We start from the raw sequence: 17,655 nt of genomic DNA on the forward strand, positions 1-17,655 counted from the left end.
ATTTTCCGTTTTCCATCAAAGAGACTTTGGATTTAAGTATATAAAAAAAACACCAAACTACATTAAGGAACAATCCAGCCAAGACAACAAATATCTTCCATCAGTCTAGTGACAATGAGTAGACAAAGGACTGTGACTGCCTGTGATAATTCTTTAGTGAGATGAGTACTATTTTCTAAACAAAACTATTAACTCTTGTCCTGAAATCAAGCCGACCTGAAATTGACTCTCAACATTAGTGGTGCTGAACAATGGACTGAAATGAGTCATTATCCTGCTATCAATTTGAGAACAGCTAACCTAACAAAAGTGAGTTTTGTGTTTCCCTGACAAATTCAAGCGGCTATGACAAATTTAAACTTTATGGTAATTAGCGCGTGTCACATGCTTGGAAGCTTACAACTTCATATCAGATTAATCCATATAAAGTGGTTTTGTTGATTTTGAGTGTTGGGAAGGTAATGGTGGTTATCAGGTTATTGCTAAAAAAAGGAGCTGCTCACTTTAATGACAGATGGAATCTTGGAATTGATGTTGTCGTAGGTAAAATGGAGACGTGTTCTGAAGGAGCATTTGTACAGCAGTGGGTCCTGGTAAAACTCTATCTTGCCGCTGGCATTGCGCTTGTCCAAGCACACTGTGCAGTCGGCAAAGTTGATCACTTTCCTCAAGACCAGCTCTGGAGCTTCAGAGAGAGAAAAAAAGAAAACAAAATCAGTTAAGATAATGTTGCATTGAACACTTAAGCAGTTGACACTAATCAAAGCTGTTGAAATACGTGAATTAAACATGAATGCTCACAGAGGAAAAAGCACCCCTACAGAGAGGTATCATTAAACACAAACAAATGCAAACACACTAACAGAGAGCAGGCCCTGACAGTATATCCTCATTATCTGTGATCTAGGAGATGACACTCAGCAGACATCACAGAGCTGTTGTGTAATGTGACATTTACAAGAGGTACAACCAAGGGGTTCTTTTGTGTGCTTGTGTTTGTGCTTGTGTGTGTGTGTGTGTGTGTGTGTGTGTGTGTGTGTGTGTGTGTGTGTGTGTGTGTGTGTGTGTGTGTGTGTGTGTGTGTGTGTGTGTGTGTGTGAGTGAGTGATGATGTTTGACTCACGCTCCCCTGACAGACTGATAACAGGACTCATCATTCCCAGAATTATTTCATCCTCTCAACAATGCCAGTAACTAATGTTGGAACCACTACTTGCTTCCCATGTTGAAACAGGGTCTCATTAACAAGACATTCCACAGTGATCACAATGACTAAAAAAGGCAACATGATTTGTCTCTCACTATAAAAAGCCATTCTTTCTTCAACATGATTATGATTATGATGGTTGTTCAAGTTTAAATAACTGTAATACTCTGGCAGTAATCTGAGAAACCCACTGCACAAGATACTGTAATTACAATTGATAGAAACTTGTTACAGAGAATAGAAAAACAATTACAGTTTTATTGCAGTGGATACCCACTCAGTGTTTTCCATTAATCAACAAGACCCTGGAATACTGCCATAGTCTCATATTGATCAAAAAAATATTTTAACCTTGCATAATAGCACTGAAGATCTACAATGTTTTGCGCCATTGCTTCAGCAAAGCATCTTTCACTCCAATAGATTCATACAGAAGACAGAAAACATGGAACAGATGGAAAGACTGCACCTGTTCAAACCAATGTCCTGCCTGCGAGTTCCCACTTGGCCCACACACTTTACACTGTAATCTCTTTTAGAATTGTAGTCTATTTTTTGGGTGACAGGGCAATTTTTCACTGCAATACTGCGAGTGGCCACCATGCCAGATTGGAAGCAAGGCTGCGCAGCATCCTCCGGGGTCTGTTCACTCTCAATCAGTCAACGTCTCCCGCTCCCTGCTGTATGCTCTCTCTGCCTGCCTGCCTGCCTGCCTGCCTGCCTGCCTGTCTATCTGTCTGTCTGTCTTGTTAACCTAGCTGGGCAGAAAGGAGTCTATATCTCTCTGTCTGTGTTTTATTTACCAGCCACTTCCAGCAATGTTCTGTGACTGTCTCTCAAAAACCTGAGACTGAAACACAACTCATGTTATTTATTACGCACCTAGTACCAAAATGCCAACAGGCAGCAGTGTACAAACGTTCACATGCACGCGCTTGAAATAACGGTCATGTTTTCGAGCAGCAACCTCAACCACACAGAAAAATGTATACTAAACATGGTACTTAAGGGTGCTGTTAATTTTGAAACAAGACAGTGATTTTCAGGTCTCTCAGTCAAGGTTTAGTTATAAGTCAGAATAGGCTCACAAGATTGAAAGCAATAGGTTGATATTGACTACTGACCCTTAGAGGCTAGTGTTAACATTGTATAGCCAGAGCTGTGTAGTACAGTAAATTGTGAGGACTGGACTAATCACCACACAGCAGAGCCCAAGCACAGTTACATGTTATGTTCTTAATGAGATGCTCTCTTATTTTTTCTCTCAAAGTGCACCACTGATGCATTTAACTTTAAAAGGTGCAAAAATGTTCTTCCCCCTAGAGGGCCCAAGGTCCACCTACCATAGTCTCACAAATTCCTGTGGGAAACATAGCCCACTGATTGTAAGGATTGCAAAAGTTTACATATTACTTTGATCTCATCAGGTCTTCCAACATGAATAGGTAGCATTTTTTTCAACATTCTCACTCTTTCCTAGAAGCAATTAGGGCCTCCACCTCAAGGAATTAAAACCAAGAAAACAACACATGAACTATATAGCAATCAAAAGGAAGAGCATTAATAATTTCACTTCCTACCCCTCTATTTAAAAGTGGCATTCTTAGGGTCAGATGATACATCATCTGTGGTTTTAAATGTGAGCTTGTTTCTGTGTCAAAGACCACTGTGCATTCAGAGCTTCACATGTTCCAATCAGACTGCAGAGTTTATCAATAGTCTTTATAAGAGACTATTCTGGCAGCTAACATTGGGCATTTACACAAACAGCCAAGTTTAAACTGATACATCTGTTTGACCTCAGTTTGAACTAACAAAATTAAACACTTACTGTAATTTACAGGTTCTTGTCTCAGTGGATTTACTAGTTAATCCCACTACCAAAGAATGTAAGCAACCATTGCTCACCAGTGATGTCCATGAAGGCCCTCTCCCATATATCGTCTACAGTGTAGCACTCTGCTGAGGTAATGTTGACCGACAGCACGATGTCATCTTCCACGTACTTAAGGATCAGGTTGTTCACCACGATATTCACGTTGTTCACCACACGTCTGATCAGACTCTGTACGTAACCTATGAGAAAACACATGAAAGACATGTTGAAATGCACAACAAGTCTACAGAAAAAGATAAAAAAGACACACATGCATATATGAGGGCATTAATGTAGAGACAGTGAAACGGGGTAAAATCCAGAGCTTGGTTCCCTGAAGGTCCACGCTCAGTACCACTGAACCCTGCCATCCTACGGGGTTGCAAATAAGAGGAGGTCCTGACATGTTATTTTTTGTCACAGGCTATCCCTTGGAAATGTACAGTAAAAATAGCTATATTTCCAAAAGAAAACATTTTGCTCCTAATACTGCCTGAGCAGTGCCACAAATCCTGCATGAATTTATGAATCTCTGAGGAGCTCTCCTCTCCACTTAGATGCAAAATCCTATTTAAATCAAAACTATGTACATACTGCCTCACACATATCCTTTTCAAAGCCTGTTAAACCACTAAGGGGCCTGTGTGTTCACCTAAACAAGCATTAGCATACAAGCATTTTCAAACATAAAATACAGGACATATTTATACAAGGTAGAGTTATTGAGAGTGCAATCAAAAAACACTCTTTGGAATTGGGATTCGAAATGAATAACACATTTTGCTAATGGTGAGTAGACAAAAACAAATGGGCAGACTGTGTGAAAGCACGTAATATGCCTTTATTTCATAGTATGATGACTGCACTTATAACATCACTTAACAAATTGAAAGAAACAGGAATATGGAAGTAGATTTTTTTTGGTGAGGGTGAAAGGTGAAGCCCAGCAGCTTTGTGGTAAAGATGTGGGGGAATGTAGTGACCAAGAACAAGAAAAAGAGCAGACCGACAGATTGTGTTTCAGCAGAGCTGGGGGAGCCATCCTGCAGTGTTACCAGTACCTCCTAATGGCTACAGTGACGCCCAGAAACAGAAGCTTTGCAGGAAAACATACATGGAAAGGTCATTACTCAACGAAGTAAGAAAGAACTAAAATATTACAGACAGGGGAGTTTCGACCATAAAATATGAAAATATACAGCAATAAATCCTCTTAACCACAGAACCAATGGCATTATTCATTCCTCCCATGTACTGTTAAACACAGTCACTACAAGCTAAAACATATAAACCTTTAATGCTTTTCCCCTATTTTCCAAACCAAATGTTTGTCTTCCTGTATCTACATGCCTGGCCCAGGGCAGAACAGAACCGATAATTAGGCAGAAATAAATGGTGCTGTTGATGAAAATATTTATATGAATTGGTTAACTGTTCTAGCACTTGTACACAGGCCTGAGTATGCATTAGCATAATCCAATTGACAAAATTCTCAAGAGCTTGCTGCCTGACCAAACAGACTGGCAGGAAGAGAGGATGACATAATATAAACTCAACTCATAAACGCAATGTGTGTTCGTGACATTTGTGCATGGCCTTGCATGCATGCATGTGCTAGTCTGAGTTGGAGTGTGTGCCTGGCTGCTCTCTTGCGTGTATGAATGTGGCTAGTGTGTGTGTGTGTGTGCGTGCCTGTGGTTCTGGGGTCAGTCAGAAAGCTGCTGTCGCACCTGCAGCCCTGGCAGTAAAACCAGCACTTTACCCCCTGCTATTTCCCTCTCTGGATCTAATTTACCCGTGTCAGAGTGTCTCTCTTTCTCTCTCTTGCACTCTCTTACACTTGTTAGACCTCTTCTTGCCTCGCACCAAGTCCAGGGCCCCAACGAGTCTCTCTGCAACCATCGCGCCGCTCTGAACTTCTGTAAACAATTGACACAGCCAGCACCTGTGCTGTGGCCCACAGGGAAGGAGCCCACTTAAAACTGTTCAACCATAAAATGACTGGAAAAACCAGCTCCTTTATGTGATCTCAGAACAGGCCAACTCTCTTCTGTGTAATACAGGAAAGAAACACTATACAGTCCGTGCTCACCTTTTTTCCTGTACATGGAAATTATTAGCAGCTATCAGCCTTGCCAGTTATGCTCCATGAAGAGAAAGATTGCCAAGTCCATCAGACAAAAAATGTAATGTTAGTTAGTCCTGATGTGTTATTCTGAAGTTTAATTAGTATAGTTAGTAATTTAGCGAAGAGAATACACACAGTAGCTACTGTGGGAGACATCATCTTAAATTCCCACTTATTATTGTATCTTTTGTCTGCAAAATATAAAATATCAGCAACCTAAGCACACTGATAAAATTCGCTTACTTTCACAATGGCAAGTTTCCTGCAGAACCACAGAAAATACTGCAATCCCATATTATTACAGGGTTGCTATCACTAACAAGCCACTTAATTATGTTAGCTATACTATTAGCTCAAGGGCCTCTTATAGTAAAACTGTAGATTCACAGAAACCAACCATGCATGGTACAGCAGGTCTCCAGAACAGCAGAAAGCTTCAGCTGGAGAAAGCTCCAGCCTCTACTAGTATGGGATATTTTCTATACATAAGTAGCATTTCCCACTAATACCAGAACAGCTGCTGTATTTATTTTCTGAGCAAAGGCCCCAGTACCAGGACAGCAGTAGCACTGGACCACAGATTTATCTCAGGAGTGCATTTGCATTTCAGTCCATTCAACTCTCAATCTCCTTCAATCACACGCACACTTACTCAACCATGCATGCATGCACATTTCTTGGACACACTCAAAGCAACACAGGCACACTAATATGTGACGCATTAGTGTAGATATAGGCTCTCACATGATATCACATATAATAGTATTAATACATAAACACACAAACAAGCCATAGCATAAGAATGGAGAATCCCACATGCACACTGACTAATGCAAATTCTGTGCTTTTGTGGCAGGGTTAGAAACAACAATCACTTCCAGAAAACATTTTGTATCTTAAGCTATCATAATAAACATTTGTTTGAGAATAATTATTTAACAAAGTAAGGATGATACACTGTATGGCCACCATCTTGTGTGAACCAGCTCAAGCTATCGGTTAAATAGGAAATCTTGTACCCTTAATGGAAAAGGATGATATACAGCAAAACAGCGGTAGCTAATTATACACAAAGAAATTACCTAGGCATGTGAAAAACTTACACACACATTAATATGATGCATGTAGATGCAGAGTGTCCATTGATTCACATGTCCATGACAAAACAAAAATGTGGCATAATGTGGGAATTCAAGATGATTCCCTAACAGATAGAGAATGTCTTCCATCCTAGCTGTGGGGTGAGCTACCTTAAGCTATAGAAACTGTCATAATGCAAAGACACTTCATACTAAATGACATAAATGTACACGAAAAAATACAAAATATATTTGTGGCTCTGTAGAAGAGTTCAGCTTTGAAACTGTCAATCTCTATCTATACCGTATCAAGTGAAACTTTGATCCACCCAACTCACAGGTAGCACCAGCCTCAAAGCAAGACACTGCACTATTAAATCTCTTTGAACTCGTGTAAAACAAAACACATTTTCAACAGTGTGAATAGGGCTAAAGTAGGGATCCCCTCGAACAGAGAAATGTGGCTCTCACAAACGGTGGCCACTGGTCCCCCACAAGCAGCAGTAAACATAATCACTCACAGAATCGCCCAAGGTGGAAGCACTTGGTCTTTGGTCTTTGTGTGGCTACCAATCCCATGGCATATGAATTAACATCACTATTTTCCACCACAGGGAGAACAGGGAGAATAAATTCATTCAGCATGTGAGAGCTTAGGGCCAAATGACTGGATAATTACTGGTGGCTGCTTTTTAGTGTCGGCCCGTGTTTTGTTTTGGTTGTTTTGAAGGGGAGAGGAGCAGACGCAACACAGAGGTTTGTCTACACAGTGTAGATGCTGACAGAGGACAAAGAGGTCAGACTGGCCATCTGCCATGCGATGGTTTCACTGCTAACAGGTCTTCTTTATACAAACACATCTACCCACACTAGTACTCTCCTCCAACCCACTGATACACATCTGCCTGTATCCATCACTGCCTTCTGGGACAAAGGAATTGAAGTGCAACTAACTTTAAATTTTTCATTTTTTATTTGTCTTTAAAAAAATAAGGGCAGAGGCCACAATTGGACTACAGTTTTTCATCCATTCAATCCAAAGCATTATTTACATATTTATATTAAAATATTTACAATCATATCAACATATATGGCTTTACTATAATGGTTTCCAATAATATTTTTTTATATTCCCATAAAAAGTTAGATTGCCTTGCTGTATATTATATAATATCTATATAATAATAGTAGTATTTATATCATGAGAAATGGAGTGTCAGTATCAATCTGTTGTGGCATGAAGCTTAAACAAGCTCTGACAACAACCTATCTTTAATCACAGTATGAACAGAGGACTCAAGTTTAAAATGCAGCCTTGAATCACAATAGCTCTTGTTAAGTTTTGTTAACCTGCAAAAAACAATAACCTATTTTTAACTGATCTCGATGGATTAACTGCAATTCTTAGCAGCTATTTGTTTACTGTATGGGTTCTGTGGTTTCCTCACTGTTCACACAGTCACAACACTGAACAGTTCACTGTGTTTGGGAGCGCACAACAGAGCTGTAACAATTAGTCTATTAATTGATTAACAGATTAGTCAATTAAAAGAAAATTAACTGCAAACTATTTCAGCAATGACTAATTGTTTCAGTTGTGTTTTAAGCACAATGAAATTTGCTGATGCCAGTTTATCTATGCCATTATGATAGTAAATTAAGAGTCTTGGGGTTTTGGATTGTTTGTTTAAAAAAAAACTCATTTGAAGACGAGATGGACATTATTTCTGACATTATATAGACTAAACAAACTAACTGATTAATCACGGAAAGAATCGGTTATGGTAGGCCTAAAACGCAGTAGGCATTTTTGATAGCTGACATACTCTGGCCACACAAAGAAGGGTCTAGAGACAGATTTGGATTCATACATCTGTTCATACATTTATTAAAGCTCCTGTGCAGGATTTGGAAGTGTCTTCCTTTGGTAATTCTATAGACCTCTTTAGTGACAGTAGTGGTGTGCATCCCAATGTATTTTAGTGTGTCTGAAGGTATATAGTATGCGTAAAAGTACTAGGTCATGCAGATCATAGATATTTTCTTGGATAGTAACAGAAATACAATAGATATTCAAGACAACATGTACAGTGCTCAACAATAAGTCTAAATGCAGGTACTCAAGAGACTAATAACTGAAGGTCAACAAAATTGTGTGTGTGTACTGCCATGACATGCTGTGCTGTGTCCTCACTTTGAAAAAACATCATTTAACAAAGTTAAAGACTCCGATAGGTTTGTTTTGTATCTTATTCTTAGAAAAACATCCTCTGTCTGAGTCATAGCAGGTTAGTTTTACCTCCACTACCCTTTAACCTCTACCTTTTAATTAGGAGGGCTGGAATTACAGCATTCATCTGTTTCCTTGCCATTATTGAGGTGCAGCAACCTTTGACCTCAGAGTTGTCTCTACAGCCTGTAATGGGTTGAAACAAGGTACGGTGCTTGAGCAGTGTAGGGTGTATACACAAATTAACACAGATACACTGAAAATCATATGTGCACACTCGCGCACACACACACACACACACACACACACACACACACACACACACACACACACACACACACACACACACACACACACACACACACACACACACACACACACACACACACCTGGGAGATCTGTTGAAGGCAGGCCCAAAGAGAGATGTTGGGGTGTGAGGCACCCTGCTTTAACAGCTGGGGAGAGATATTATCTCATAACGTCAGGCCTGGAAATGGATCCTCCCCAGATACAACCAGCCAGGAGTGTAGGTTCATACATCCATGTATACTCTGGGAGTGAGCCTTGTGTTTGGGTGTTATACTGTGACCTAGCTCTTAAAGCTCAAGACCCCCATCTCTCTCCTTTTTTTCCTCTACAAACCATATCTTCTCTTTTTATTCTAGTCTACCCTATGCCACATGATTTCTAGCCTTTGCTTTCTCGGGAAACTTTATCAATGTCCCTTGAACTTTTGACTGGTTCTACTATTTTTACATAATGCTGTGCTTAAGAGGTTGACACTATTTATTAACCGTTTGTTGATATTGAAATTATATCTAAAGTTGTCTGTGCCATAATAAACAGACATTTAAAAAAATGTATTAGCTAATATGACACTCATGTATGTTTCTCTTTTGCAAAAGACTGTTACAAATGGATTTTAAAAGTGTCATAAATATTTTCAAAAGACCATTATCCTGCCTTAGTTCTTTTGAGGTGCAGGAAAGTGCTGGAGGAGGGCAGGCACAGCATCCCTGGCCCTGTAGGAGGCATGTGGTCAAGTGGCCTTGTTGATAAGAACCATCACTATGTGATTTATCACAGACACATCCCCCACACTCTCTCTGGCTGATTTACACTGGTTAAAAATGCAGTGTTCATCCAAAAAAGATTGTTTCTCTCAGCTGAAACTGACACCAACAACTGCAGGCATTTGGCTACTAAGAAGCTAGTGGGATTGAATCCATTGCCTTTATAGCATTCTTAAAGGCTGGAAAGAACAATCAACATCTTCCTGTAGTGTAAATAGGTCCTAAACTTGAGCGCCATTCACACTGTCTTTGCAAGATGTGAAAATTCCGCCATTATTCTGAATATGACACAAAACAAAAGAGAATTATCCCACATTTCAAACCGCTGAAGCAACTTAATGTGGTAGCAGGTAGTGTCTTTAGCAACTTATGATGGAAAAATATGCCTAAATTTTGTTTAGAAAAGTTTCTGTCAACTTGTCTGTCCCATCAACTCTTCATCACACTTCCACTTGAAAAACAGCGTCTGTCCCGGGCAGCTTCCACTGCCTGGCTCTCACTGCTATTATGATGTGTAAAATCACACCTCTTTGGGTTCTACAACGTGATTGCAATGTGCTGTATGAAATGAAACATTGGAGCACAATTTACTGTGAACAAAAAAAAAAAAGACGGTGTAGAGGCGAGCCTTTGTTATGCTGCTATTGCAAAATCCCTGTCTGAAAAAGGCTTGGCTTTCACTCTGTGGCCCAAACCTCCCCCTCCCATGCCCTGCCTGTCCCGGTGGTCATTCTTTGAGCAGGGAGGTGGAATAGCCAAATTGGCCCTAGGGCCATCACTCACCTGGGGGCAGGTCCGGGTCGCTGGGGGCAGCTTGTTGGAGGCGGCGGGGCTTGGCCACTGCCTTGGAGCTGTCTGAGACACTGCGACTGGTGGAGCTAGAGCCGCTCTCATGATCATCCTGAAGGAAAAACAAACATGAATGCCTGTGAGGACAGGTAATGAAGTAAACACAGCAGTCTCAAAGAGCTCTGCATAACTGGTGAGTTTAGCATCAGTCTGACAGTTATTCAGGGTCAGTCAACCAAATAAACTATAATTAAGTTCAGTCAAGTGTCTTGGTTCAGTTCAAACTGAAGGTACAAAGAACAATCTTTAAATTAATCACATCGGAAACACCAGTCAAATCCCTAATTTCCAGCTATTATCTCTTGGAGCTTAAGTAGTAAACTATAGTTAGAGGGAAAAATTTAACCAGTCTAATCTTACTGCTACTTTTATCTCACTACTGAGGGTAATCAAATCATTAGAGTGCTCGTAAGGTGAGTACCTGTTCTCCTGCATGGTTGTGTCCAAACTGAACACAGGAGTGATTACAGGAGCATCTGCCACACACCGATGTTGTTAAGCCCCCCTTCACACCAAACCTTCCCAATGACCTTCCTCCCATCCCCATTTACCACCATCTCTATAGGCTCTACAAATAAACTGTGTCTGTGGTTGAGAGGGGTGAAGGTCTCTCCTCCACAGCAGCACGTCATCTGAACTCAAAGACCAACAGCCTGCTAAGCCCAGGAATGCAAGTACAAGATCTGTGAGAGTGTGTGAGTGTGCCTGTGTGTGTGTGTGTGTGTGTGTGTGTGTGTGTGTGTGTGTGTGTGTGTGTGTGTGTGTGTAGGAATGACGATAAAATGGACATCCCTTTTAGAGATGAGCCTGAAGATAAACAACATGAGCCACGACTCAGGATGAGGTGGTTATTTATTGGTTCAGCTTGAAGAGTGCCTCAGCCAAGTGGGTGCATTGTGACCAAGATATGAGGCGTGATTACAACAGTAGGGGCATGATGACAAACAGTGGAGGGGTCATGAGACTGAAATATGTTTAAACACTTTCCTAAAGCTAAAGCAAAAAAACACTGCTCTCATATCTGATGTCATCAAGTGACAAACCCTGGAGAACCTCCATTTGCAATAAAGAGACTGACTTTGTGGACTTGTAAAATGTTCTACTAGCAGATTGTCACCTTCTCCAGAGGGTCTTGGTCATCATGTTTCCAAGTCTTAGAGGAGGCTCGTTGTCTTGTTTCCAAGTTTTAGGAGGGAACATGTTCACAGCTTTTGATTCAACAGTTCATTAAAATGAACTAACATTTTTCAAATCTGTTTTGGTATGCAGAAGAAAGATTTTTTTTCTAATCGTATGTGATTTTCAATTTGGAGAACAGGGGAGGATGGGCTACTGCATCTAAGTAAAAGCACAAAAGACATACTGTAGCTATTATAGCTAAAGTTCTATTCCTCTAGAACTACTATGTAAAATTAAGGCAAATACCTCATCTTCATATTCACAGTAGACATTTGCCTGCAACAGTGGATGGTAGGAAGAAATGAGAGAAAGAAAAGAAACCAAACACATTAGAGCCATTATGAAAACAGAGAAGTCAGGAAAAAGGTGCAAAGTTGAGTGATTTAACCTCCAGTATGGCATTGATTAGGGGTTGGTGCGGCACTGTAACCTTCACAGTCAGCCCGGGTGGTAAGTTAGTCAGACAATCTAGACAAAGAAAGGGGGTGATCACATGTGTTTAGCATTTAAATGGGGGATCAGCGTGGCAGAGTGTCTCAGGAGTCACCCTTATCCTGACTAATGTAAACACTGAGGGTGTCAAAACCAAATATATTTGGCTACTCCATGCACACACACTTAGTTCACACACACACACACACACTCAAATGAGAACATGAAAACCCACAGCCACATCTTTCAGGCAAGTCACATGCTGTACATGCTGTACATACACGCACCCCACACAATTAACACAAATTTCCTGGTTCTGACACTATTTAACGACAGTGAGCCTCTTTCCCTCTGTGTGGTTGAGTAAAAAAGATTAGGTTTTAAACATACTTTACATAATTTGAGTTGTGGACACACTGACTGAGTAGCAAGTATCCCCCAGTGCAGTAAGGTAAACACACAATTGCCAAAAGAGACGAGAGAGGCTCTGGCAGAAATATTTAGACTTTACTTCAGTAAAGGCCTTTATGGTAGAGCTGCACTAAGCAAGCAGTTTTTTACCCATTAGTGAGTGGTGGGAATCTGTAAACAGAGGGAGAAGAATAATAAATACTTCATCAAGGTTCCAAAGAACAGAGATTGGCAAATAATAAGATGTAAATTTGTTGCTCATTATTCACACTTCATTTACTAACTTGTCACAATAAAAGGGCTGCTTTTTGGATGAGGTAACTCTAGAATGAAACATGCCCACATGTTGAGGTGTTTAGTGTACATCACAATATGCTTCTTGAGCACATTAGAATTAGAAAAAGTCTTCCTCCCATGTAGACTCTCATATCTATACCTAAAGAAATGCTTCATCCTTCAGGCTAAGAGTACATTGAGTTCAGCATCTCAAACTGCCACTAAAGAACACGACTGCCAAATTTGGAAGTAGCGCAATTAAGCACTCAATGTCACCGTGGGCAGTGAACAATTCTCCAGAGGCAAAAAATGCCTTTTCAGAGGGAAGCCCTGGGACAAATGAAGCCTGCCTCAGCTGCTGCCGGGTAAACTGATCCCTCCAATGCCACGGCAGGGCACAGGACAGGGAGTGAGGGAAGGAGGGATAGAGAAGGAGGGAAAGACACAAGGGCCAGGAAAAGGAGGCGTAGCTTCCCCTGCAGGCATGTCAACTGAGCTGTTGACCAAAGATGACAGTAGCAAAAAAGGAAAAGAGGGACAAGAGAAAAAGAGATAAGTGGAAAAAATAACAGAGTGAGTTAAAGTGAGACATTGAAACCAAGAGTAGCTGAGAGACAACAATTGTGAGAGAGACTTGGAGATAATGGGACCCAAACAGAGGGATTGAAAAAAAGGAGCAAGTACTGGCAGTGTGAGTGACAGGCGAGGGGGACCCCCTACTCAGAGGGTAAGTGGGCACCCATGGAGGGTTAGGGCACAGGAAGGACAGGCCTGACCTCTGTCCCCCTGCAGACGTCTGGCTCAGTCAGGGGCAGTGTGTTGAGCCTGTCTGGAGGGTCGACCCACATCTGAGCTGCTCAACACATTAGCTGAACTCCGCCACCACCTCCAGCTATTAGAAACAGCAACTCTGCAGATACTGTCACAGTTCCCCTAGTGCAAACAAACAAGCTATAACTCACAGATACCAGAAACCAGTGAAATGTTAACTGCCATTGGCACTGTAATGTATATGTAAACTGTGATGTGAAAAAGTTGAACTTGTGAAGAGCTGCTTAGTTGTTAGTTGTCAACCATTAAGGTCATCACCAAATATCTTGTTGATCCATTAATCTGTTTGAGGAATTTCTTTAACAAAAAAGTTCAAAATAATCTGATTCCAGCTCCTTAAATGTGATTTTTTTTTTTTTTCATTTTTCTTTACACCTCTAAGACATGGAGCTGAATATCTTTGGATTATGAACAAAACAAACAATTTGGGGACTCTATCTTGGGCAATGGGAAACACACAAAAACAAACTGATTAATCGAGGAAATAATCGACAGACGAAGCAACAAAAGAAAATAATCATTAGTTGCAGCCCTTAAATTGTGCAGGGAAAAAAAATATATATTTTTGGTAAGTGGGCCATTACAGGTCACAGCAAGCAGAAATCTAATAAGTTTCAACTCATTTTATTTAGAGTTGATATTGTGTGGGGGAAAACAAATAGTGGCATTACTGCTCATCATTTCAGGTTTCACTTTGACATGTGTTGGCTTAAACCAAAACAAATTTACAAAGCAATTTTTCAATTTCAGTTAAACACACACACACACACACACACACACACACACACTCACACACTCACACACACTCACACACACACACACACACACAGGAGAAAGGAGAAAGGAGAAAAAAAAATGCTGGCAGAGATTAGCAGTCTACTACCCTGCCTGCCTGCTGCAACTGCCTGTTTGAAAACCAAACATTTTTAAAACTGTTCAATTTCACACAGTTTCAGCAGATTAATGAGAACATGCAGAGGACCATTGCTGGATAAACATGCTCTGTGTTATTGTTGTTTCTCCTCTGCAGGTTGCTGGTGAACTCATGCTGACATCAAAGCAGCAGGCCCAGAGAATGGAGGCCAGGCAATGGAGGGCGAACGCCTATGGAGTGAAAAAATAAATGAAGGAAACTCAATAGCTCCTTATCTCAGACAGACCCCCCTCCCTCCTCCGAATCACTTATATACACATACAAACATAGACAAACACACTGGGTCAGACAAGTCGAGGCCCTGTCCCATATGTCAGGGCCCTCAGAGCACCATGCCTGGGGAGGATCCAGCTAACAGAAAGCCTATTTCCTTCATCAAAAACACTCGCAGACAACACATTTAGCTGCATAACCGTATTCATAACAGGAAATCTGTCCAAAACTGACTGGCTATGGAACACTGTAGATGTGATGGGTTTCAGATTATTTTTCTAGAACAATGCTAAAAACAGTCACTGCTAATGTGATACACACACCACATTCAGTGCACAATGCTTTGCTACTTGTCTTCTCTTGTCCTAATGTCACCTTGATTTTGTTCTTTCACCTGTCCAAATTCCATCCTCCTTAACATCCTTTTCATTGTCTTCTATTTTGACACTGTCATCCTCCGCATCCCTACGCTTAATCTAGACATTCTCACCCAATCTAAAAGCAGCTAGTCTAAAGCTCATTTCAACGTTGATGACCCTGGTTCTCATAAGAACAGTTTCCAGCTGGCAACGAGAGGCATGAGACTTGAAAAGTGGTTCCCTGTTTCAAACATACAGTCACAGTTTGGGATGGTTCCAGTAACGTCAAATGGTATGCAGCCACTTCTTTTACACTTAAGCTGCTCAACCCATTGATGACGACCACACTGGAATGTAAACTGAAGAGAACAGAGCTCATCGCAGTTGACTCAAATTACCTTTTCTTTAACGTCTCTTGGCTTCGAACAAATCCATCAGCTCAACTAAAAATTAACTGCTAATGGGTTTTTAATGAAACTGTAACAAATGCAGAAAGCCATTACACCATGATTAAAGACATGGGTCTCATTTTCTCCTCAGAATAGAGGCTGCTGCCAGCCAAAGCTGTCAAGACAGAATTTCACACGCATTCAAATCACTTAAAATGAGCAAAGGCTATTGATATCAATATCATATTCTGAAGATACCAACACCCTAACCCACAAACTTGCACTAAACTCAAATACTTCCATATAATAACACACACAAATGCACAAATGCATGTGGCCCAGTTTCTCACACAGTCTAAATGTAAAGACCCATACTCTAAAAACACAGCAGAGCTGTGCAGCTGGAAACCATGGCAGATTGGAGGGATTAGAGCCCCAAATGAACCCAGATGAATATCACATCGTGTGACATTCTGAATAATTATCTCAGTGAAAACAGCTCATTACAAAAATGTGCTCTTTCTCTCTCACTCTTTCCCCTTGTCTTGAAGTAATTAAATCCACTACTGGGAAAGAAAATCCCTATTTATAATGCGTGTACTGCATTAATGAAATATTACAGTCCTGAAAAGTACACAATGTGCGCTGGAAGTTCAACTGACCGGTTTTCGGAGCAAGTTAAGTAAGTGTAAGTGTAACAGAGGAAGCTCAATTCAAATAGTTTCAGAACAAGCTCAGTTTACAAAGAAGTCAACCCAAAGAAAAATGCTACCTTCACAATTTTGTAATGCAAAGTGTTCATACTAAAAAAAAAACTCAACAACACAGCCTTTTAAGCACAGTTGTTAAGCACAAATGTACAGCTAAAATGAGTATGCTTATTATGCTTCATTATGCTTCTGTGTGTCAATTCAATTTTATTTTGTGAAACCACACACATCGCAACTACTCAGCTTATACTGCATATTAACCGTCAACATGCGGTGCATAAACAAAATATCCTTGACGTCATATAAAGGAGAGACATCAATAAAGTATGCATCAAACCCCGGTTAACTTGAAACTCTTGTTATTTTCTTTATAGTCAAATGAATTATCTGTAATTAGTGTTTTCCAATCCTTCATACCTATATAATTACCACAACCACAACAGAGAAAAGACAGACTTGTGGGAAGGGGGAGGGAGCAGTTTACAAGGTCTGTAATACCATAAGTGTTACTAAGCACATTTCATCCCTGCAAACTTTTACAATGAAAGCAAGTTCATTTTCCTAGCAAGCCCCAAAATTTAACATGTTCATGAAAGAGGAGGGAGCAGAGAACTGAAACAGATTCCAAGGCTTCTGCCAGAAGTAGAATGCACAATTACAAAACTATTTCACTCAAAGCATTAGGAATCACAACGATGGCACTGGTGATGTCATGCTGGAGGTCTTTGCCAAGAGTGCCTCCACTGTACCCAAGTCAAACTGGCTATGTTTAATATCTACCTCCAACATGCCTAGGATCATTACAAAGACAAACAGGGATCCCAGACCCACAGGGGGCAACAGGGGGACTGCTGACTTCACAGTATTTCATTTGAGCTTCTTGCTCAGTCCTTCTCCTTAGACCATCTTCACATGAGAGGATACATTTGGCTGCAGTTGTAGGACAGATTCTTAAACTGAGGGGCAGTAAAATATCTGTACACTTGATATAAGCACTTCACAGTAAAACCACCTTAACTGTTAAGTGCCACAAACCAAACCTTAAAGGTAGAGTTCGATAAAAAACTCACAACACACGTTCTTTAGTCTTATAAGTAAACCTCATGTAATACCAGAAGAAACAATATTTTGTTTACAGTACAGTAGCTGCTGCTGCTCCAGTTAAAGTGTGCATAATACTCTATTAATCAAGTAAATCTCAGTGTATTCAATTTCTTTGTTATGGAGCTGCTTTTTTGCTGATATTTTTCCCCACAACAATAAGCACATCAGCAGTAAGACATTATAAAGCCGAGGGAGCGCTGAGGTCAGCGCTCTCTCATCCTAGCTAACAATGTTTGTTTTCCACAATTGCTGTTCAAACAAAGGCTTTTAAGTCATAGTAACTCCAATCCCAAGACTTGATTAAAAGCCAAGAACAAGGAATTGAGACAGGTTAGTGACTGGTCCTGATGTAGTTGCCGTGATGGAATTTGGAAC

At 40.5% G+C, this 17,655-nt stretch overlaps 1 protein-coding gene across 5 annotated transcripts in view; it reads right to left on the reverse strand.

The window, feature by feature from the left end:
• LOC119005768 (vacuolar protein sorting-associated protein 13B-like) overlaps window positions 1–17,655 on the reverse strand; it is a 324,995-nt gene that overhangs the window by 293,347 nt on the left and 13,993 nt on the right. For all 5 annotated transcript variants that reach the window (XR_005070578.1, XM_037073678.1, XM_037073679.1 and 2 more), the window contains exons 4-6: window positions 10,377–10,494; window positions 3,116–3,283; window positions 504–685 (exon numbers count right to left, since the gene is read on the reverse strand). Coding sequence is in view for 4 of the 5 variants with exons in the window: in XM_037073678.1 (XP_036929573.1) it covers window positions 504–685; window positions 3,116–3,283; window positions 10,377–10,494 (468 nt within the window). In the remaining variant the exon portion in view is untranslated. The remainder of the gene's footprint in view (window positions 1–503; window positions 686–3,115; window positions 3,284–10,376; window positions 10,495–17,655) is intronic.

This window comes from Acanthopagrus latus, chromosome 17, assembly GCF_904848185.1.
Source record: "Acanthopagrus latus isolate v.2019 chromosome 17, fAcaLat1.1, whole genome shotgun sequence".
NCBI classification, from domain to species: domain Eukaryota; kingdom Metazoa; phylum Chordata; class Actinopteri; order Spariformes; family Sparidae; genus Acanthopagrus; species Acanthopagrus latus.